This window comes from Colossoma macropomum, unplaced genomic scaffold, assembly GCF_904425465.1.
Source record: "Colossoma macropomum unplaced genomic scaffold, Colossoma_macropomum, whole genome shotgun sequence".
NCBI classification, from domain to species: Eukaryota; Metazoa; Chordata; class Actinopteri; order Characiformes; family Serrasalmidae; genus Colossoma; species Colossoma macropomum.
The window spans coordinates 18,987,016-19,006,922 of record NW_023494784.1 but is presented as its reverse complement, the minus strand read 5'-3'; the positions used below and the strand labels follow the sequence as shown (position 1 = coordinate 19,006,922).

The window sequence follows — 19,907 nt, the reverse complement described above, 5'->3', positions numbered from 1 at the left end:
ACATAGAAAAATATATATAAAAAGGTTTATTGTAATTAGTACTATTACATTAATGTCACCAATAAACACATTGAGTTCTTTTTTTAAAACATTATATTTTAATTTCCAAACTTATATTAGGTTACAGAAAAAGTTACCTTTGTTGAGTCAGTACAACAGTTTCTTTTTTTGAAGATTTTTCAAGGGGAGTCCAAAGAGACCTATATCCCACATTGGGATATACACGAATATTCATACATACTCCGTAGTGTTACTGACCTGGAGAGGATACTACAAACTAATCTTCCGAGGCTTCTGATACGTTATGCAAACAAAGTACCTCAAATTTCCTATAAATTTCAGCGGGTAATAAAGTTTCTCAGATTTCCTGATGCCCGTCAGATGTAAAACAAAGAGGGAACAACAGGAGAGGTTCACCTCTAAAGCTCAAATAACAAAAAAAAGAATGGCTGTTCAAAAGAACTCTCTAAAACAGCTGCCCACAGAATAACAGGAGGCCAAACACACACACACACACACACACACACACACACACACACACAGGAAACCTACAAAAAAGCCATTAATTCATCCAATCATACGAAAAGTGTCCATAGATCCAAAGACTTGTCCCAACGGGGCAAAATGGCAGCTGGCTATGCGGATTCTTTGAGTGAAGTAGGCGGCCATCTTCAGTCTTTAGAAGGTGAATCGAGCCAGCACTTTTCAGAAAAAGGAAAAAAAAATAAATCATTCAAAAGGAGACAGCCTAACTATTTCACACGGAGGTCACACTACACATTCTCCAACAGCAGGTGGTTGGCTGGATGAGAGAAGGTTTCTTCCGTAAAGTTAGAGGGAAGGTTCCAATGAGTTGTGCTAATCCAAGTGGATACTGAACGGCAGAGTGCTGCTACTTCAAACTGACTCCCCTTAAAGTCCTTCTGTTGAAAACTAGACCCAGCAGGATCAAAAAGATCTGCGCTAGCACCAAACGCAGAGTTGTGATTCAACAGGAAAAGCCATACAGCAGAAAGAGCAGGATGAAAAACAACTCACCCCTTTAAAGTCCATGCTCTTCAATGCCCGTATCAGAGATTAAAAAAAATAAAAAATAAAAAAAAAAATAAAAAAAATAAAATAAGACACTAAAACATGTGCTAGAGGAAGGGGAGAGAGAGCTTGTGTGACTGATAAATCCCTTGAATACAGCCGATGGAAGAATTGCAGGCAATGAAGGTGAGAGAACTAATCATCGTCGTCGTTCTCATCATATTCCTCTTCATCGTCATCATCACCCATGTACGAGACTGGGGTTTCGACCCGAGAACCACTGTAGTGTGAATCATTGGAGCTGGAGGCCATTGTTCCATCTGCCCCACTGTCACTAGAGGAAAAGCAACAGATAAAAATGTTCACATTTAAAAACCACTGAGCAAATAAGCGTTCATTCGCCACAGTCAACAAAAACAGCAAATAGGTGCAGAAGATGATTCAACTGCAACTTCTAAATTAGGTACAAACTCATTATCTAATGAATAAAAGGTACCCTTCACAACTAAGGACGGTGTATCGGTTTCGGGCCAATAACAGCCGAAGATGCTAGATTGGGGGAAAAAAAAAAGAATCTGGTCTAATCCTGTATATGATCTGTCCTGAAATAGCACCGTGTGATGAGATATTGCTAGCTGTGTACCTGTTTGACGGACGGGATAGTGACGGAATGTCACCTACCGGCAACGCCAACAGTGTTAGTGACTGATTCAGCAGACTGTTAACGGGCTTTCTGTGGGCTAAGCGGACTATATTCTGTCCTCGCTTGAGTAGTTTGATCAGCTGAGCAGGTAGCAAAAAGGCTCCAATAATATTCACAGACAGCTATAGGTTTGAAACTAGAGGAGCTGCTAAAGATTAATCAGTTAATGCGTTCCGTCAAATAATCTTTAGAACAAAAACAAGTTTGATAAAACGCAAAACATGCGTCATTCTGTAGGGGGCGTCACACCCATATTAGGAACTCTGGGTCTGAGGTGGTTTTGCCTATGGAAAAAATTGATTGCATATTTGAAAACTGCCAATATCACATCTTTTAGTAAACAAAAAGGTTCCAAAGCTGATGCTTTCTATCCTGTGTACATCTCCACCCCCCGAATGTCACTGGATCCACTAAAATATGAGGTTGTTAAGGAGTTAGAATATGAATTGCTGCGTACATGCTACAAGTGAGGTAAATACTCAGAAGTACATTTACTATAAGACTTTAACACTGATAAATACCAACACCACCCAACTACAGAATGAGGACACGACTTCAGAGGTCTATAGCACAATTCAAAGTGCAGTACACAGTTTAAGTGCAGTTTCAACAATTCAGTAAAAACAATTGTCTTCTTTAGTAACAACAATTGCTAAACAGATAAGGTCATGCTGTAGCCTTGCAGACAACAGCTAACAGCCACTGCCAAAGTGAATTTATTCATTTATTTAGTTATTAATTACTGTGTAATGGCATGGTCAGCTAGCACATGTTCATAATTTTGTGACTGCCTATGGGACAAACACAGTTTAAATGATAAATAGCATCTCTACACTGTGCTTTGCTGCAACCATTGGTGAGCTCTCCATAGCCATAAATGACCATGTCTCTTACTCAGTCATTCCATTAAGACAGCCAGTAAAAGCGTGTCAATAGCATTAAAAAAAAAAAAACAAGCAAACATGACCCTTTTCTTCATAGAGGAGTAAATGACAGGTTTATTTTAAAAGAGCACAGGGATTTTTTTTTTTCTTTTAAAGACACAAGAGCTCTAATGCAGGATTTCAGACAGAAGGTACATAGAGATGTAAAGTATAAGAGAAATGTGGTTTTGGATTACTGAAGCATGTAAATCTATTCTAGTAGACCCCAAAAATAAAATTATGAACACTGAAAATGAGCATAATAGGTCCCCTTTAAAATTACGACAACTGGAAAGTACACGTTTTTTATTTAGTTATAGTTTTTTATATAGTTATAGTTTTTAGGAATTATGTGATTTATAATGTGATTATTTTCCTAAAATAAATGTAGTCACAGAATTACTGCAGTATGAAATTGTTCTGCACTAGCTGCATTATATTTTTGGGCAGTGTCAGTTGTATAAAACGAAAGCACAACGTAGTATGTCTTTAAATTGAACATGGAACACATGCAGCATAAAATTAGTATTGTTATTTTCTATTTTTATTCTTATTATTGGTATTACAAATCATACTGACAATGGTTTTGGTTAGTTACAAGCCTCAGATTGTTAAACTTTTACTCTCAAATTCATACACACTTCTACCAGACGCGAGTTTCGCCAAAGTGGAAACTGCATAACAAAGCCAATGGTGAAATCTGCGTGCTTATTTTATGATCAGATTTGGCCGTACACAACTTTGAGGGCCACTGTGTCTAAACATGATGAGGTACCCTAAAGTTCTTCATTCAGTATAAAAATTTCACTTTGACAAGAATTTACATAATAAATAAATTTTAAAAAGCACTCTGACTCAGCTGATTCTGCTGATCAACTTTATAAAGCATAAAAATTCTGACTTACCTGCCAACATGATAGCGACCCCCATTAGCAGATGATGCCCCCGTCATATATACGTTACTGATTGGGCCCTGTGCCATCTCTGCATAAATAAATAAATACATAAATAATTAAATATTAAATTACTTAGAAGCACACAATACCATGCTACCACTTTACTTGAAAAATGAGAACTACAGGTAAACAGTATAATCTGCTTCAAAAGTAATTCAGTTGATAAAGCTAAACGTTTTTATTTGCTTGGACAACAGTTTGAGCTGCTGCTCAGTTATTGGTTATTGGCAGCATTGTTTTCAGATGTGTCAATTTGCATGACGTGCATCAGTGTGTCACTATAAAGTAAGATGGCTGCATCCGGTCAAAGCATGGATTCCCCCGGAGAATAAGCTGCAGAGAAAAAAATCCCAACCCAAGATCATCTACAGTGTGTGAGTATTTTAGACAGAGACCCTAAGATGAGGTGCTCTGTAAGCTCTGGAAATTAAAAATGTTTTTATGGTTTATCCTAGCAGCACAACTGCCATGCACGAACACATGAAGCAAAAGTATCCCAGAGCGCAGCAAGATAGCACTGTATGTCTTGTTTAGTTTTTGTTTCCACTCAAGCGTAATAGATTAGGATTATCAACATGCGGAACATTAGTAGTAGCCACAAAGTTTATTTTCTAAATGTTTCTTCATTGCCCCATGGTAAAATTATTTTCTGCAGTGCTGATGTTATGGTAATGTTACAACATTGTTATTCACTGTTCAGTTTTATATTATATTATATTATATTATATTATATTATATATATATATATATATATATATATATATATATATATATATATATATATATATATATATATATATATCTGTTTAACGGCCATGTATAAGTGAGAAAACAGCTTAAACTAATGTTACAGTCTGTAAATCATTTATTTTCCTTGCCCCATACTAATGCAAAAATACATTTGCAAGTCATTGTCTTTACAGGCATACTACTCCTATAATGAAATAAATTCATTTGAAGTCAAATATTTTAAGTTTTAGGTCAAGTACTTAAGTAATAATACTGATTCTCCAGTTCAGGGAAAGGGTTTGCTTTAATCAGTGCCTCACAGCAATGCTTTTGAATCTGAAGTCCAGTATTTTCCAATCAGGCATCTGACAAATATGGCATATAATTATTATTAATACCACGGCACAGCAGTTCTATGGAAATTAGACTAATTTTAAAATATGCCACTACTGTCATTATTCTAAATGTGCTTTATGTGTTTTTTCAGCATGAGGCAAAGCAGTGTGGGGGACTTTTTCACAAAGGAACCCAAATCTATGAACAGCCCAGATGGCTGCTGAGCTTTGACAGCATCCTTCAGGTGATTAACAAAGGCACGAGAACCCTTGCTATTGTGAATGGCCAAGGCTTCCGTGAAATAATCAACCCATCACAGAAACTGAGATTACCAGTTAAGACTGGGCCATTTTCAGTTGTGAAATAATGCTCTGCAGTCCATACTTTGTTTGTTACATTTGTTTTTTTTAAGAGATGATAAAATGTTGAAATATTAATGAGCCATGGTTTTTGATATTTATTTTGGGTAAATTAAATGTTATATTAACTGAGTAATAAAAAAAAAACATCTTTAGAATTAACTAATTGAAAAAAGGAATAGTTAGATTAATTGATAAAAAAAAAATAAATAAATAAAAATGTTAGGTGCCGCCCTACATTTGGTTGATGCCTTCACAGAGTTAGCATATCTGGGTATTTGATTAACGAGTGTGAAGGAATGTCAGCACTGTCACTGTTCAGCCCACCGCTCGTTGCCCATCATTACTGTACTCGACTGACTAATCGACCATCCAAGGCAGGCTAACCAAAGTTAGTTTAGTTCTGAGAGCTGTGCAGTAGAGTTTTTTTAATGTTTTTGGTTATTAATGTTAAGAATATCATGGACTGTTTGATTCACAGTATGTATGAGCTCGTGACCCCTATTTTGGATAAAAATGAATATTAACATGTGTACTGTGACACCCCTGTTTCAGTAACGTTTGGTCTGACCTGTGACATAAGGCTCCAGTGCTTTAGGCACCAGACTCCTGGCGATCTTTAGGTCTTCTGCAGAGCATTTCCCCACCTCCAGCCCACATGCCATACCCATGCGCTTCAGTACTTCAATATCATCATGGATCTCAAACATACTGTCAAAGTTGAAGAGGTACTCAAACCTGCATAAAACCACAGAAGAGGACAAAAAGTAAATATAGTACATGAACAAATCCTGTAAGACATGCATCAACAAAAGGAACACGTAGAGGGCCAAACCCACAAGCACCAGAAAGGAAACTGCTATTTGTATGAAAATTAACAAACACATGTAGAGATGACAAGATATCAGACAAATTTTTTTTAGTATACTATTTTTTTTTTTTAAATCTAACAACTGACACTGACTAATATCCATTTTTAAAAATAAAATAAATCCCCTAAATTTCATTGAAAACTAGCGCAGTAGAGACAGGGCTGCTATGGTTAACATCTAACTGATGTTTCTGACTGTATTGTGACTGATTTTAATTTATAGAAAATAATCACAATTAAAGTCTAGGCCTGTTTTTTGACCACAGACACACACATTTACATTTTTTTGGCTCTACATTGAACGCTGAATGTAGCGTGCCAGACCTCCAATTAGTTGTGTTTGTGTTGTCGTGTACACAGTATACTGGTGCCTGGCTGCTTCTGATTGGTGTAACTTATTTAAAGATAGTTCACAAGCTGTTATTAGGCTAAATCTCCCTGTTAAAACATAAGACAACATAGTGGACATTTAGGCTACAATTTTAATCGCAGCTCTTGCGATTTAAAGATTGCTTTGTTTCAAATTGTGATTGATATACAAAAATAATCTTTCAGCACTATGCAGTGGTAATAAGTACTTGTATTGTAGAAAATTATCAATGATGTCAAAGAAAAAAAAAAACTAGATACTGTAACAGGATGTCAGAATTTACTTGTCATTGGAGATGCTGCAGTCGATGACTGTTTTCTTGCTGGTGTTTATGATGATAAAAGGCAGGTGAATGACTGAATTGTCCGGTGGCGGCCTGTTTGTTTGCTGCTCTGTCTGACGGTTACGTTGCACAAGGTTCTTGAAGGCAATTTGCTACACACAAATATTAGAATTCACATTAGTGTAAATTATAAACACTTCTTAAATTTTCTAAAAACAATAAATTATTTTACACAACCATCTACCTGTAAAATGAGCTCTTGGAGCTGTGACTGTTTTTGCTTGATTCTCTCCAAGCGTCGTTGTCTCTCCACCTGCAAGAAAAAAGCAACATTTCAGAGGTGCTTTTCAACTGCAGCCCTGAATGCCTCTTTCACAGCATGACAAAATAAATACAAGGTGTTGAGTTATTTATTCCATGAATCCACTGCATTAGAGCAAAGGCTCCAATCTTTCTGGCCCTGAGTAGCAACTTTAAATCAGCAGTAATGTTAATGTACAATAATCACTTCCTGGAAAAAGAGCCAACAACACTTAAGATATTCTCCCTTGCTGCTGACCAACTACGCCAGGTCCAACCTCCGATCTGTTCTTTTCTGTCATAATTGAGAAATGCTCTGACTTGTGACTTCCCAGCAGAGACAAATGATAGAAATGATGAATACAGAAATATGACTGCAGAATTAATTAACAAGAGTACATTAGAATCAAAATTGGCACCACAAATCAAGAAAGTTTGAAGTAAGAATTCTTTCTGTGGTCTGCAATGGCATACAGGTTTAACCCAACCCTGCATTCACACACCAGGCTTACACAAGCATGCTTGTTAAAATTATGCCTTCCAGAGATCAGAACGGTGCAGTTTTGAGAATTCTGTTAAGTGATTAGCCATACTGTCATTTTCACAATGTGATACTGCAGTCATTTCATGAACACATCACACATAGCAACGTTAGCACAGAGTTAAGCAAGGCTGTCCATGGCAGCTGCAGCTCAAACAGTCCATTCATGACTGAGCAGACATTTTGTTCACATTATCATCATTCAGTATCATTTCATTTGACCCCTTTAGTAAAGCTCAAAGCTTGCAACTGAATATTTTTGAAGCAGCCTAATTAGCCTGTTAGCTATTAGCTAAAATCCCTACCACTTTTTGTCATATTCTTTATACACTCCATGGTCACATCATGTCCTTTATAACTTTATTCCTGCACAAGTCATAACGTCAAAATCAAATTTAAATATTTGTGGAACTCACTGAAAAAAAAATAAAAAAATCCACCTCTGCTGCTGCCGCTAGTATGTCCCAAGCCAATTTGTTAGTTTCACAATCAGTGACACGCACACAAAGGCTACCAAACGCACAAAGAACATGCCATTTCAGACCACAAATGGAAAAAAGAGTGGGGGGGGGGAAACAAAAAAAAACAAACAAACAAAAAAAAAACCACAAACGTAGGCGCTTTGTAGTGCAGTACGGTACACTCAAAGAGTAACTACACCACACTATTTTCAGCTAACCGCACCCCTGGCTCAATTTTGAAAAATGCTCAAAAATGGGTTGGGCTGATGTAACTAACATTAGCTACCTGAAAATAAGGAGAGTGACAGAATCATACAGCACTTTTGCAACTTTGAAATCTTACGAGAATTTTCTCTACTACCATCCCCATCTTCGACGAGGGAAGGTGTTTCTGATCAGACAGACATACTGCCCAAGAGTTAGTGTAGTGTCAGAAAATGATTTACAGCGAGCGGGAGACGCATCATCCACGCCTTTGTAGACCCAGAGGGGTGCTAAAAATGTTAAAATAAATAAATAATAACAATGCATTTCAGCTATTAATGGAAAAAAAAAGTCTTACTGAGTAGTTACTCTTTAAGGTCATGAAGTAAGCTGTTAGTTTAGCTGCTACACTAAACACTACTACACACTGTTAGACTGCTGAAACAGTTGGCAACTTCTCAGCATCTTACTGACTCAAATTTCTTAGGTACCAGGGTGATGGTGTCTACTAGGGGTGCAGCGATTATTCAGCTCCGTTGACTAAAATCGATGACCAAATTAGTTGGCAACTAATTTAGTAGTCGATTAGTTGGTGACATCATTACACGTCTTTCTCATGCTCACTAGGAACGTTTTGACATTACCGCTCACTGGAGAGTTAACAACAGTGTGATGCATCAGCAGCATCAGAAGCCGAAACTCATCAGCTCACTGCATGAAGAAGATTCATCTCGGTAAGATATGCTTCGTCCCAAACCGCATACTAGCACACTAAAGTGTGTAAAAATACCACATATACCATTAAAAGTGCACTCATTAGTGTAGCGTGTGAAGTGCAGAAGTGTGTGGTTTGGGACACGGACATAGTTTGTTGCACTAGCGAGCTGGTTACCTAAAGTTAAATTCCATTCTACTTCATGTTATGAGCTGTAACATTTGTATTTTGAAATGCAGGTTCTCTTGAATCGTTAGTGGAGCTGGAACAGAGAAGCAAGTAACTATTACTAACAGTGACCCTGTTCACACTCCAGATAACCTTTACACTTTTAAACACTGCATCATTGTCTTAATGTCGAGGCCACCGGCATGCTCAAATATGGCAAACACAAAACGAGTTCCAACGAGTCTTCTGTTCTCCATGAACGTTGGCTCCACTCGCTAACAGTTTAGGGAGGTAGTTCACTGTGAACTAACAGGGGAGCTGGACAAAGGGTTACCGTTGAAATTAAGTGTTTACATAAAGTGTTCATATAACTGTTCGAAGAGATTTTTTTCCACAAACGTTCGCCACTTTCCCATCCGCTCCATCAGAGCGCATCTCCTCTGCAGCTGGAAGTGAATATCTGCTCTCACAGGAGCACAGAGAGATGCTGACTTTCCTCTGTTTCACTGAAGACCTGTGACTGTAGAATTTAGTTGTAGACAGACAGCAGTCTGCACACAGCACAGACTGCACTCACACTGATTCTTTTTATTTACTTGATTAAAGGAAAACTGATTTACTTGTCTAATATTTTATTGCTGCTACTAGGCTCATCCTTGGTTATAAATTTTGGCAGAAAAATATTTGAGTTTCTTTTTTTTTTTTATCTTTTATATTAGCAGGAAAGCTCATTAAAACAGTGAATTCTTAAGTGTTATTCATCTATATTGTCTTCATTGTTAGTTAGCAAATGCATAAAACTCAAATTTAAAAGCTAATAGCTACAAAAAGTTATTTGGTAATGGTGATTCATAATCCGAATAATCGATTACTTATTCGACTATCAAATTAGTCCTTTGTTGCAGCCCTAGTGTCTACAACACAAATCTAGCCATTTTGTTTATTATCCAAAACTGTGAGGTAGCTTTCATAGGCACTAAACATGTTGGACATCAGGTTCCGACCACCATCACCCTGAACAATTCAGAATCTAAGTTTCTCTAGAATAAACGATTTCACATCAAACCACTAACATCTTCAAGTAGTTTAATGTTTATATCTTAAAGCCCCTGTCAACATAGCTTCAAATGTCTTAATATTTTCTTTAATAGTAAAGATATGCCATGGAAAAGGTTTACAAGTGTTCTTTCAAGAAACATATTAAGGAATACAATTTAACAGTAGAGAAACGCTCCAAAAAATCTGAGCTGCTGCATACTCATAATTGTGTTTCGTATGAGAAAGCAAAATGACAGAGTGGCGTCTCCCTATGTATCAAGCACTATCTGATGGGTATCTGTTCAGCAGCATCTAGCAGTGAGGTTGCAGACTACAACCAACATACCACCCCTCCCTCACCCCTCCCATTCCAAGCATGCAGCAGAACCTATGATGGTCATGTTTTCGCTTCTTTGATGACGAGGACTGATCCTCATGCTTTTTCTTGTGATAAATAACAGGTGTGATCCTCCACTTGGCAAAATTTGGGTTCTCAAATACAAAATTGTTAGAAAGCACCAGCAGCAACCACTGATTCTTCTTCTTTCTACATCTTCCAACCAGCGTTACAGTGCCACCAAATTAAAGCTGCCACTTCAATGTAAAAATGTTTGGTTTGTCCGTTCTGGGCTACTATAGAAACATGGCGGCGCTACATGGTGGTCTCTGTTGGAAGAGGACCTATTCCCTATGCAGATATGAAGGGCTCATCCTAATCTAATGAAAACACAACAATTTGTAGTTGTAGGTAATTATACACTCATAAAAACACAGATTTGTATATTACATTCTATTTCTGCTAATAGATACCCATAAACTTTATACATTGCACCCTTTAACGACTGAACTGTACACAAAGTATGAACTAAGAATTTGCTAAGGCATTATCCAACTTATCTTTTTCCCTCCAATTTGACCAAAATCATTAAGGATGTGCAAACTCCAGGTTAAAGAATATGATGGACCAGAGGGAAAATTAAACTACAACAAAGCGGGCATTTGGGATTGGAGGAAATGCCAAGACGGATATACTGGCATCCACTGAGCTTAGACACGAAAATAGAGAAACTCACTTCCAAGTTCTGGCATTCCTGGGCTGAGTTGGTGGGGAGTCCAATCCACTTGATCTCTTTCTTCTCTTTTGAGATTATGTTCATGGCCATCAACACGTTGAGGGCATCATATACACGCCGCCGAATGTTCTTCTGATCATACACATGCTGGTAAGAAAGGGTGAAAGGGAATACAATTAGAGATGCAACAACAATTTTTCCCTACACACAATACAGACTCAGATACAGTACTGAATTTTAAATACGTCGCATTGCTGGTGCTGGGACATGATAAGTCACTGTCACAATATTTTCCTAGTACATTATGGGACCATGGTACTTGAGGATATTTAAGTTTGCATTAATAAAGTCAATGAACCCATGTACAATCCTTTAGAATGTCTTGTTTTAACTACACTTTTGCTCTGATTTATTCTCTTAAAATGAATTTAAAGGAAGTCTTAAATGATGTGTTTCAGTTAAGCAGTTGAGACATTGCTATTTTACGGAACATGACATTATCATAGACATAGTAGTGGGCGGTATACCGGTTCGTCCAGTATACCAGCTGAAATCCTTCCTCAGGTACGGGTTTTGTCATAACTGCCATTCTGGTATGCCACAAAAAGTGCAGATAATGCGACATACAAACTGTACAAAGCATGCTAATGTTAGTCTATTTAGCCAACTGGGTGAGGCATGGACGCAGCGGTCATGTTTCAAATGAAAATGAAAACTAGCAGTCCCTTGATCACTTCCTGCTGCATCTGAAGTACTACACTTTGCTTATGAGGCAGCAGGCATAAAGGAATGACCGGTCTTTAAGGGTTAGCCTATGCCTTTACATGGACACCAGAGTGTCACCTGAGAAGCCGTCTGACTTGGTCAGACGATGCAGCAGTCTCAGGGCCAGCTAGTAATGATGGCTGGTACTGATAGCCTGCAAAATTTTCCAAATTCCAGCAGTGTCTGATCAAGTGTGCCAAGACAAATAACTTGAAAGATAATTGGCTTCTTATCCGAATTTCACCTTAAATGGTCCAGCAGTCACTTTCAAATGACTTTACAGAATGCTGCTCCTTTTCAGGTGAAACAGAAAATTCAAAACAAAAAGCTGTTCAATAAGAAGCTTTGTAGAAATTCAGCCGTGAAATAACATTTTTGCTAGACCTATGGGGCCAGTGACAGAGAGCTGTATTGACATAGGTTTATGTATTTATTGTTCAGTTGTTTTTACTGTTTTACACAACAAAATATTTCAGATTTGCTTCAGCTGTTGGTAATGTCTCCTACTAAAAACTGACAGGACATCGAAGATTAATAAGCCATATTTTCTGTGATCTACACCAAAATCATCAGCAATTTTAACTATACTGTGCCAAACTTTCAGCCATACTACTTGCAACATGATGGTCTTTACCGCTTCGTTTGGAGAGATATGGTTGTCACCAGAGCTGAATTCAGCAACCAGCTCATCTGCTACTTCATTGTATGTGGTGACACCCTTCCTCTGTACCTTCTCACAGACCTTCATAGAAAAATGCCTCAGACCTTTCCCATTCTTATCCCCTTTCTTACTCCTCTTCCTGTAGACAGAGCATTAACATAACTTCACAAAAGGCATGACTTCACTCTAGAATAACAAATGATTTTTACACACTTTATTTAGCTTTATTAAACCAGACACAGAGACAGGGATTTCACTGAACCCAATGCTGTTGAAACAAAATTTTAACTGACAAAAACCGAAATTCAGGTGGGAACACTTTGGCTTTAGCTTACCCTGAGGACCATGGTGAGGCATCAGGGGGCTGGCTCTGAGTGATGAACTGAGAACTGGGTGTGTGGGGACTGTTCATAAGGAGCACATTGGACCCACTCGGTCTTTGGGGCGTACCAATGACCTGTACAGCATATAGTAGCAGGCATATCACTCGCAACTCAAAAAGGCAGACAAGCAATGTGGTTTTGTGGGAAACAACATATTTATACCTTATATACTATGCACTGTTTTGTTGATTTGGGATCATTGCCCTGCTTAAAGACTTACCATCTGTGGTGCAATGTTGACATTGGAAGGACCCAGAGTTTTTGGTAACAGTTGTTTTCCCACTCCAACTGACTGTGGATGTACAGTCACTAAGGACAAAACTCCTAAAGGGTAAAACACAAATATACAATATGCAGCACATAATGCAGGACATGGAGGTGGTAAGTATTTTACCTAGCACTTTTAACAAAGCCTGGGGCCTGTCTCATGAAGCAGGACAGTGGATCACCTTTACCAAGCTACACGGGCATGGCAACCTATGCTATAAGCCTAAAGTTCAGAATTTATGTTGTTCAGAAACCCCTCTTGGACCATTCAAGGCTGACCTTCTTGCAGAGATGGACCGACCTGATCCTTTACAGGTCACCCCCCCACACCCTACAAACTACTGCAAGTAATTAGTGCACATAGCTCACAAAAAAAAAAAAATCAAGAGACTAAATGAAGACTTGCACAGCAACAACTCACCCACCCCAGTGACATTTGAGATGAACAGCCTCATCAGTGAGACAAATCAGAGGAAAAAGAAATTCAAATACTATAACAATTATAACTAAGAGCAACACTTAAAGGAAACACATTTGATATTTTAATAATTCCCTGTGGAGTGAGGCAACTCTGCGGAGCATAAAACCCAACACTAATTCTTTGTATGATTTATTTTACACTGTCATTTTTCTTCTGTGAAGCAAAGTATCCATCAAGGTGTCGATCCTGCATGCTAATAATGACCACTGCTCTCACTGGCTGTCTTAGTAGAGTGGGTGGGGTAAGGAGTGAGGAGATTGTGCCATGGTGGTATAATGGCTGCAGCAGAGCACAGTGTACTGAGACCACATGTTCAGCTTTATAAGCTTGTTTATGCTGAAAGCAGTCACTAAAGTTATGCTCCGACTGCCAGCCCAAATCTGATTTTTGGCATATCCAGATTGTTACTTGATAGTCTGGACAGCAAAAAAAATGTAAATGTAAATAAATGTATCTCAGTCTGGACTGTCTGGATGCTCAAATCAAATTTAAAAGTCTTTTGTGTCACTTGCAACATGACAAACAACGAGAATATCAAATCCAGACTGATGGAAGTGCTGGAACTCAAGTAGCACACCAAAGATTCATCTGCGTTTGAAATACACGTCACCAGTGTAGCTACGTAGTTAATGACACCTACATCATTATCACAACAGCCCATGCAGATTGGTGATGTCTGGACACACAAATTCAATCTGACCACTCGCAAATGACAGTGCGGACAGTCGTATCAAAAGATTTGATTCAATCAAGGATTTGAGAAACAAATCCGATTTGCCTGCAGTCTGAACACAAAATAAATCATGAACAGATGTCAGCGAAGCATGTCACTACCCAGAAATGTTTAATGCAGAAACCTTGTAATTTGCTTAAGTGGCCACTGCTAAGATAATGCCAATTTCTGCTAACCTTATAAAGAGGATTTTAAGTGTAATGTTAGCATTAAACAGTATGGACTTTGACCACTTCAGTAAGAAATTATACTCAAAGCCTGTGTCTAAATATTACTGTAGCCTGCCACCTATATCTCAACTTACTCTTGGTCCTATTAGCCCACAGAAAGCCTGTTGACATCGAAAAAAAGTCTGCCAATTCAGTCACTAATACAGAAATTTAAAGTTAGAAATATGTGACGTTGCGTTGCTGTTTTACACTATCCCGTCCATTAGAGACAACAATGTATGACACAGTAGCTGTGATGGTGAAAGTATGAAGGCTGGCTAAGTGGGACTGCCTTTTCAGTGGGGTGAGACGTCAAGCAGTAAATCATAACAGCCTGTACCATCATGTTTTCTGTAAAAGGGATATACTCCAAAACAGAGACTTACAAGTTCTTGGATGGCAGATATGATGACAAGTAACGAATACGTGAAATGGCAAGGAAAATGCCGTTTTGTTTACTATGTCTCCTTTAACACAGTGGCCGCCACGCTGCTTCTTATGGTTCTAATGGCTTTACCTTATTAATTTTACGTAGAATGATTTCTCGTACCACTGTCGAGGCCACCTGTCTCCTCTCCATGTGTCATACAACTGGCTTTGTCATAAACATCATACTTTTAATTGCATGCACACAGAGATTAATCTTAGTTTGACCACCTAAACCTGATTTGACAAGGTTGTTAACTGCAATTACATTTGTTAAGACTTTGCAAAGCTGGAACCTAATCAGGAACCCTGTCTAAGTTGAACATGCTTCATGAGACAGGCCTCTGGAAAACAATCTACAATTTACTCCAAAAGAAAATAAATTTAATAAAATCTAATTACTGCTTAGACATAAACATAATTTTAACGAGAGGCACATCTAGTTATATCACCTACTGCTTTGCTCACCTTTGCCAGGGCTGAGATTCTGGTCAATGAAAACCTTTAGCTCCCCATTGGCCTCAATCAGATCAGCCTTTGGAGAGGAACAGAATGATGACAAATTCATTGCTCATGCTAATGGAGAGGCTCTCACATGCAACCAAAAAGCAGAAATAAAACACTTACATCTTTAGCCATGATCCTTGGGGAAGAGGAGCAAAGGCCTGGTCTAACTGGAGAATCAAAGCCAAATGTTCACAAAGGAGTATGCCTGCAAAAGAAAAAAAAAGTGATTTTGGCACAAAAGTATGTCAGTGCAGTAACCGAGGTTACTAGCAAACATTTGTTTCACATTGAACCAAAACGCCCTATCTGAGCAACATTTCTTCTGTAACTAACACAATATGGTTGACCTAAATCCCTAAGCAAAGCAAGGACTTATTAAAAGGTAAAGACTGTTTGCAGATTGAAGTGCATGACTCTAGAAGCTCGTTTGCTCTGACATGTGCTGTTCTCAAAAGCAGGGGGGCTACATTACAGCAGGCCGCAATTTGCTTTCATTATTTTGCCCAAATCTACTGCATCTACGTGACTGAGCACTATCCATATCACAAAGCCTCGAAAACAGCCAAAACGTGGACGAGAAGCGCTTTCTGTACGATTCAACATGTCTAATTTTAGGGATTTTCGCTCCAGCGACCTGATCTAAACCAGCACCAAGCACGTCTAAACCGGGACATGGCCGAACCACTAAGTTAACTTGCACTGCTATGCGAGAGCACAGTTACCCAAATCAATCGATATGATCAAGCTCTGATCGGTCTAGGTAACTTATTTTGCTCGGAAAGTATGTCCCTTCTTAGACCTACGTTTCTGCCAGTTTCCCAAGTATTAAAAGATTGCGAAAATGCTGATGAGCTGCAGGGTGCTAGCTAACAGCGCTATGCATCCTCGTTATAAGCAGTTCGAAAAGGGAAAAAAGTCAACAAACAGGGCCAGGCTGGAGACAGCTCTGATGTAAAGCATGTTAGCAGAGTTAGCTAGCTAGCTGGTCTGGAAACACGTTGTTTTATAGCGAAACCGTCATTTAGGGGCAAAACAAAACGCGATCCGTTCATAACACGAAGCCTATATACCTGTGCAAGGCTTCGCAAACAGGTTAGTGTTACACAGGCCATTTAAACTGAATTATAAAAACTTTGCACTGAACTTAGAAGTCAATACTGTCTTGTATACCCTACCTTCTTGGGTCCTGGGGTTTTGTTGGCATAGCTTACTAGCTAGCTAGCTTTTAAGGATAGATAGAGGAAGAGGAGGTCTGAAAGCCCCTCTCACAACAGGAAACAAAAAACTCAATTTACATTCATATAAAAGTTTGTAATTGTACTAAAATGTCCCTGTTATCATTAACCCGTCCACGACGGTGAGCGGTTCGTTTTAGTCACTGAAACCTTTCTACTACTAGCCAGCTAACGTTAACTTGCATCAACAAAATGGATGCGAACATAAGCAAGACAGCAGCTGCTTATCATCGACACTGCCAGTTTATTCACACAGAGAGGAGCCCCTTTTCTATAAGAGAGCAACGACCGTGGGGAATACGTGCTCTAATTTAAATGTTATTTGCATTTTGAGTAAAGCCAGGGTAGCTAGTTTTTGCCATATATGAAAATTGATTTCTGTTAGCTAACGTTACTGAACTCGGAGCAGCCCAATAATCTACGATACGGCTGAAGGACGACCAAACTGAACTTTGTAGCTATAGACTGCTGCGTTTGTTTGAAGGGATAGTAATTCATATTATTAGATGGCTGCATTAGACAAAACCAGATCAGCAAAAAATGATCTCGGGCCAGTGCTTTTGCTAGGTCAGCCATTTTTTACATGCTAAGCCAACTGGTATTTTCGCCTGTTCATTTGTCACAGGCCTAAATGAACCAGGACCGATAGTATAGCTAACTGTACGTTATCGTTTAGATCGACTCCTGATAAATGGACTCAGACTGGTGCCCAGCTGAAAGGAGGAAAGAACCGGATATCTAGCTAGTTATTAGCTTGCTACTGTCTGCGGTTAGCTAGCGAGACTAACAGAAAGAAGATGAGGAAGAAAATTAGTTGTGTAGCCATCAGGCGAGATCATTTTCAGATAAGCGGATAAGTGGGATGAGCTCCGTTTTAATCTCAGTATTTTGTAGCTGGCTTAACTGACACTCTGGTGGCTACAACTAGGTAGATAGCTATTATTTATTCGCAGCATAGCTGGCGACAAGAATAGCGACTCGGCACAGTGTTACTGCGAGCTCAGCTAGCCGGCGGCGCAAACATCCGTAGCGGGTTATTTTTCCTCAGGAGCCGGCGACAGCAGCCCCGTTAGCTCCCTGATATCAGCCAGCTAAGCTAGCTAACCAGTCAGCGCTAAGGAGTGACACACTGAGAGCACAGGCTAACTAACCGGTCAGTCCGCCGTTCAGCTCGCTAACGCTCTGCAAACACAACAGACACGGTCCGAGCAGGACACACAGACAGGCTTCGACCCCCCCCCCAGTTAATTACTGCGTGAAACTGGCAAACGCCATAGCCGGGGAGACACCGCTTACAGTTGGCCGCATTCGCGTTTTGAATGAGCGTCAGCTCTCCGAGCCCGGGCTGTTCCCTCTCTCTCTCTCCTGCTCCTCCGAAAACTGAGCTTGGCGGTGTCCGCAGCAGCTCCGATCCGATTGGACGAACAGACCTGTGACGCTGCAGAGTCGTTCTCACCGAAGCCACGCCTCTGCCACGATATGATTGGTCAACACTGTGCGTTGCTTTCCGTTGGTAGCCTCTCATTAGTCGAGGTGATGTAGTTCCACCCTCTTGTTTCTTAAGGACGCCGAGCAGCTAATTCCTGATTCGCCTCTTGCGGCTGCCATGAAGACCAACGAAGCTCGGGAGAAGTTTGAAAGCTTAAGCTGGGGGCGATATGGCTTAAGCGGGGTCACCCCGTTTTAATAGAGTGAGACCACAACAATAACAAATTCTTCGCATAATATATAAGTGTTTAGTAGAAAAGGTGACTCACTTTAAAACTTTGCAGCCTTTAAATGGCAGCTGGTGTCCAGCCAAATTAATATCTACCTGATATAATTTTACATAAAAAATATAGCAGGCCAGTCATTTTTACCCTTGTTGTAGGCCCCAGATAGGTCTTTTAAATAATGATCAGGTACATTTGTTTGTTTATTTATTTATTTGGTTGTTTATCTAATACACTGTAATATGCTACATACCAGCTGTCAAATAAAGATAAAGATTCTGAGCTACTCACCCCTCTCAAAGAGCTGCGTCATGACTGAGCCACATCAAATTGCCACAGTGTGGCTTCAATTCTACTTGGGTCGTCTTGTTGGTATCTTTTTTTTGGTGAATGATGACTATTTTAATGCCACTCTATTCGTTTTTATATATTGACTTATTCATCAGACCTTACAGAAGGCTATCATAAATTAAATAAATAAAACTGCCAAATGAGCATTGGCTACAAGACAAGAATGATAAACAAAGTTTACTTTTCAAGATACATATGCACACAGAGAGACAAGTACACTGTTGTGAAAACTTGGACAAGCCAAGACCCAGTTTTCTCTCACAGTATGTAGTAAAAACACATAATGTACATTTCTGGGTGGGGCATGGAGCACTGACTGTGCAACTTGTGATGGTTTCAGACAAGACCTTATCAGTAAGAACACCCAGAAATAAAAAGTGTGGAAAACGATGCACCACCCTTCACTACTGTAATACTGTAGTACTGCAGAGTGAGCCAGATCCTCAGCTTATGGGTTAAATGCTGGTCAGGATAATTGTAAGACAGTGGCCAAAAAAGAGCTTATTCAGCGATTTTCCCTATTCTAAAAATAAATTCTGCCTATTGATAAAAAAAAGTACCCATAGGCCAGCACATACAGTTAGTTGTCTGTTGTCTTTGTAAACACGTCCTGTGTAATATATGTGTAATGCCGTAGGCTGCAGGTTTTCTTCATCTGCCAACAGGGATGGATTATTGACTATGTGAGTGGGGCCAGTGATCAGGGCCTCTCACTGCTAGGGCCCACAAGGGCTGGCCAAGGTGGTCAAAAACTGAGTATAGTCCACTGCAGGTGCAAATGAATGAATAGTCCTTAAATACATAACAACAATAAATGAAATAAAGGCCCCTTAGCCTTGCCACCATATTTAAAATAATCAAAAGTTCCCTCAGACCCAAAAGTGCAGAAAGAATTAGCAGTTGCGCAATCATTTTGCTTGCTTTGATTTCCAGTGCTGTTCAAAGTGCATATAAACAAACACAGTCTGTTTATTAAAGCTATTTATCAGGTCTTTGTTATGTGTGTATGTATGTTATTGTCATAATGTGACATTGGTGGGCTTTCAAAGATACACCCCTGTGCCTAAATAATTATTGTTACGATCAATTTTATGATGAATTAGATGTTCTTTTCA

General features: G+C 39.2%; 1 protein-coding gene across 3 annotated transcripts; it reads right to left on the bottom strand.

The window, feature by feature from the left end:
- Positions 1–75: 75 nt before the first annotated feature.
- tfdp1a (transcription factor Dp-1, a) lies at positions 76–18,164 on the bottom strand. 3 transcript variants are annotated; one of them, XM_036588883.1, is made up of 12 exons: positions 18,026–18,164; positions 15,615–15,699; positions 15,456–15,522; positions 13,092–13,195; positions 12,824–12,945; positions 12,462–12,627; positions 11,063–11,209; positions 6,807–6,875; positions 6,563–6,714; positions 5,610–5,776; positions 3,564–3,642; positions 76–1,366 (listed from the first exon to the last, which is right to left on the bottom strand). In XM_036588883.1, exons 2-12 carry the CDS (start codon positions 15,624–15,626, stop codon positions 1,228–1,230), a joined length of 1,224 nt encoding a protein of 407 aa, XP_036444776.1. In that variant the 5' UTR covers positions 15,627–15,699; positions 18,026–18,164; the 3' UTR covers positions 76–1,227. The 3 variants fall into 3 exon arrangements, with proteins under 3 accessions (XP_036444776.1, XP_036444838.1, XP_036444916.1); XM_036588945.1 differs by lacking the exon at positions 18,026–18,164 and adding an exon at positions 16,670–16,937; XM_036589023.1 differs by lacking the exon at positions 18,026–18,164 and adding an exon at positions 16,298–16,419.
- Between the last annotated feature and the right edge of the window lie 1,743 nt (positions 18,165–19,907).